The sequence below is a fragment of the Phoca vitulina genome, unplaced genomic scaffold, assembly GCF_004348235.1.
Source record: "Phoca vitulina isolate PV1807 unplaced genomic scaffold, GSC_HSeal_1.0 scaffold72, whole genome shotgun sequence".
Taxonomy (NCBI): domain Eukaryota; kingdom Metazoa; phylum Chordata; class Mammalia; order Carnivora; family Phocidae; genus Phoca; species Phoca vitulina.
Window position 1 is genome coordinate 5516807 of NW_022589775.1, and position 2523 is coordinate 5519329.

Below are 2523 nucleotides of genomic sequence, written 5' to 3' on the forward strand. Positions count from 1 at the left end.
TTTTAAATGAGTGTCTCATTTAGGAAAACATTAGCTACAAGTAACTGAAATTGTTTTTCAAAATGGTTTAAGTAATAAGAAAAGTTTACTGGCTCATATTTACCAAAGTCCAGAAATGAGACAGTCTGGGCTCTGCTCCTTGCATTTCTCTTGGCTTTGCTGTCTTTCACGTGATGGTTTAATTTTTAGGCCACATGCAAGATGGATATAGCATTCCACACATGATATGACAAAGTCCAGAGGAAGAGATGGTTGCTGCAAAGAACTCGCAAGGACTTTACCAGAAGCACCGGTTCATATCATTCCTTGTTCCTCATTGGCTTAAGTGAGATCACATGCTCCATCCTGAACCAATCACTTTCAGGGAAGATTGGGGTGGCCCTAGAACTAGCCAGAATCCATCCTGAAACCAGGAGCATGGCCACCTTATTTTATAGGATTGACTATGTATAGATAAGGAGGGGTACACAAACAAAACCTAGTTCTTTTGGGACGAGGAGAGAGAAGCACCTTGTGAGGGCAATGAACAATCAGTACCCATATCCAGTTACATATTTTTCTTCCTGCTTAGGTATTTTTAAATGTAGATGACTGTGTTCCCCAAAACAAGAGAGTTTAGTAGACTATCTAGTTATCACATCCAGATCTAACCCCAAGATATCAAAAGATAAAGTCCTCCTTCTCGGGTAATATTATCTATTCATGATAGCACCCAGGTGACTTCTTTGAAAACAGTGACCAGATTGAGGAAGGAGAGAGTTAAGCATCAAGATGATAAATAAGTTAGAAATTGAATTAATTTTATTATACTCAAATGCATAAATGTTTCATTTCATCCATATTTAGGATGTTTGTTTCATCATACCAGTTACTGCTGTTAGTTAATATCAGGATCTCAAAATTCCATTACCACTTGCATAAGTCTACAAAAGGGGCTCATTAAAAGTATTTTGACATTTCCTCATCTAAAACAGCCAGGATGGTACGCTTAAAGCATCACTGCTGTCTCTGGAACTTTTCTTCTTGGATTAGACTGAGTAGTTTAACCAAAGTAAGGTGCATACTAAGGCTGAAATGATTATACACAGAAGCGTTTAGAATGACCTCCTGCCCCAAGCAATGATTCCACTTGCCAAAAATTCCAGGGAACTAACTCTGTGCTGTCAGAGAATTCTGCCTACCAGGGAGTCTAATTCTTAAATATTTCTTTTTAGACAAAGAACAGTAGGTTTGAAATTCCCAATGGATAGCTTTTTCTTTAAATTAACATTGACCTGTGATCTGATATCAAATTATATAAGTTTATTTGAAGGAAAAAAAAAAAAGACCTCTTGGTTCATTTTTAACTAAAGAAGTAAGAGGGAAAATAGAAGAAAATAGAAGGAAAACAGGATGAGTATGATGAGATAAACAATTTCATATTAATAAGATTTTTATTTAATTATACTTTTCTAGGTAGTAGAATATAGACTCTAGCCAGATCTGCAGGTTGGTTGGCAACGAGAAGTTTGGCAGCTCCTAGAAGCCAAGTAGGTTAGGCGGCAGAATCTGGATCCGTAGCCCAGGAAAGGGAAGCCACAGATTCCATTACCCAGGGGTCTGAAGCCAAGTGATCCACAGTCCAGGCAGTAACTTCTGCTGGATCCACAGCCTAGAGACCCAGGGTAAATTGACCGGCAAGGATCGCAGAGCATGGAGGTCCTCTGGCGGTAGCAGGACGTCTGGAGGGGGCTGGACACCACACGGGATGTCTGGCAACTGGTGGGCTCACAGCAGGTCTCCTGACAGCCACTGGAGAGGGAGGAGCCCAGTTGGCAGGTGCTGGGAGAGCAGAGGTCAGTGTGGTAGACCAGGTTGCTGGGGCAGGAAGAGCGACAGGAGGAGCTTGGGGAGCGCAGGTATGCCCCAAAGGAACGGGAGGAGTAGTTTCCAGAGCAGCAGCTGTAGGACATGTTGGCAGGAGATGTGAGTTCAGCTGAGTGACAGTGAGGAGATGTTCTGATATCCCCTCTTTCTCCCAGGCATGTTTATATATATACCCTCACTGCACTAAATGTGATTCAGACCCTCCCCATTCTTGTGCATGTCTTGTCATGAAAACAACCAATTCACCTAGGCCATAATTATAACTGAACACATTCATGTGTTCTTAACTGCTGTTTAATTATTCGGGTTTATAGAAGGCACTCCTCTTCTTACCTTTTTTTTTTTTTTTTTTCTGGAAGTAAGATGTGGTTTGCCTTCAAAAGACATTTGTCATGACACACATAGTACTCTCCCTTCTTCACAAGCTTGACTATGGGGATTTTTGAGCATGAACGTCTAAATTGTTACCAGCAATGTACTCCTAACAGTCATCAGCACCTCCCTCCCAAATATTTGTATATGTTTTATTGAGCATTTACCCTGTGTGCAACATTGAAAATTGTGGCATCATTTAATCCTTGCAACAACGGTATGAGATAGGAATTATCACTCATGTAGTCACCCACGTGTGCCTGTCTTAAAAGCCAGCAGGAACCA

General features: G+C 41.1%; 1 protein-coding gene across 1 annotated transcript; it reads right to left on the reverse strand.

The window, feature by feature from the left end:
- Positions 1 to 1472: 1472 nt before the first annotated feature.
- Positions 1473 to 1979, reverse strand: LOC116624979 (keratin-associated protein 13-1-like). Its single transcript, XM_032393254.1, has one exon. The coding sequence runs from the start codon at positions 1950 to 1952 to the stop codon at positions 1473 to 1475; it is 480 nt and encodes a 159-aa protein (XP_032249145.1). The 5' UTR covers positions 1953 to 1979.
- Positions 1980 to 2523: the final 544 nt, after the last annotated feature.

Coding starts and splice junctions, on each gene's coding strand:
- LOC116624979 (XM_032393254.1), bottom strand. CDS start 1,952: ATGTCCTACAGCTGCTGCTCTGGAAACTACTCCTCCCGTTCCTTTGGG.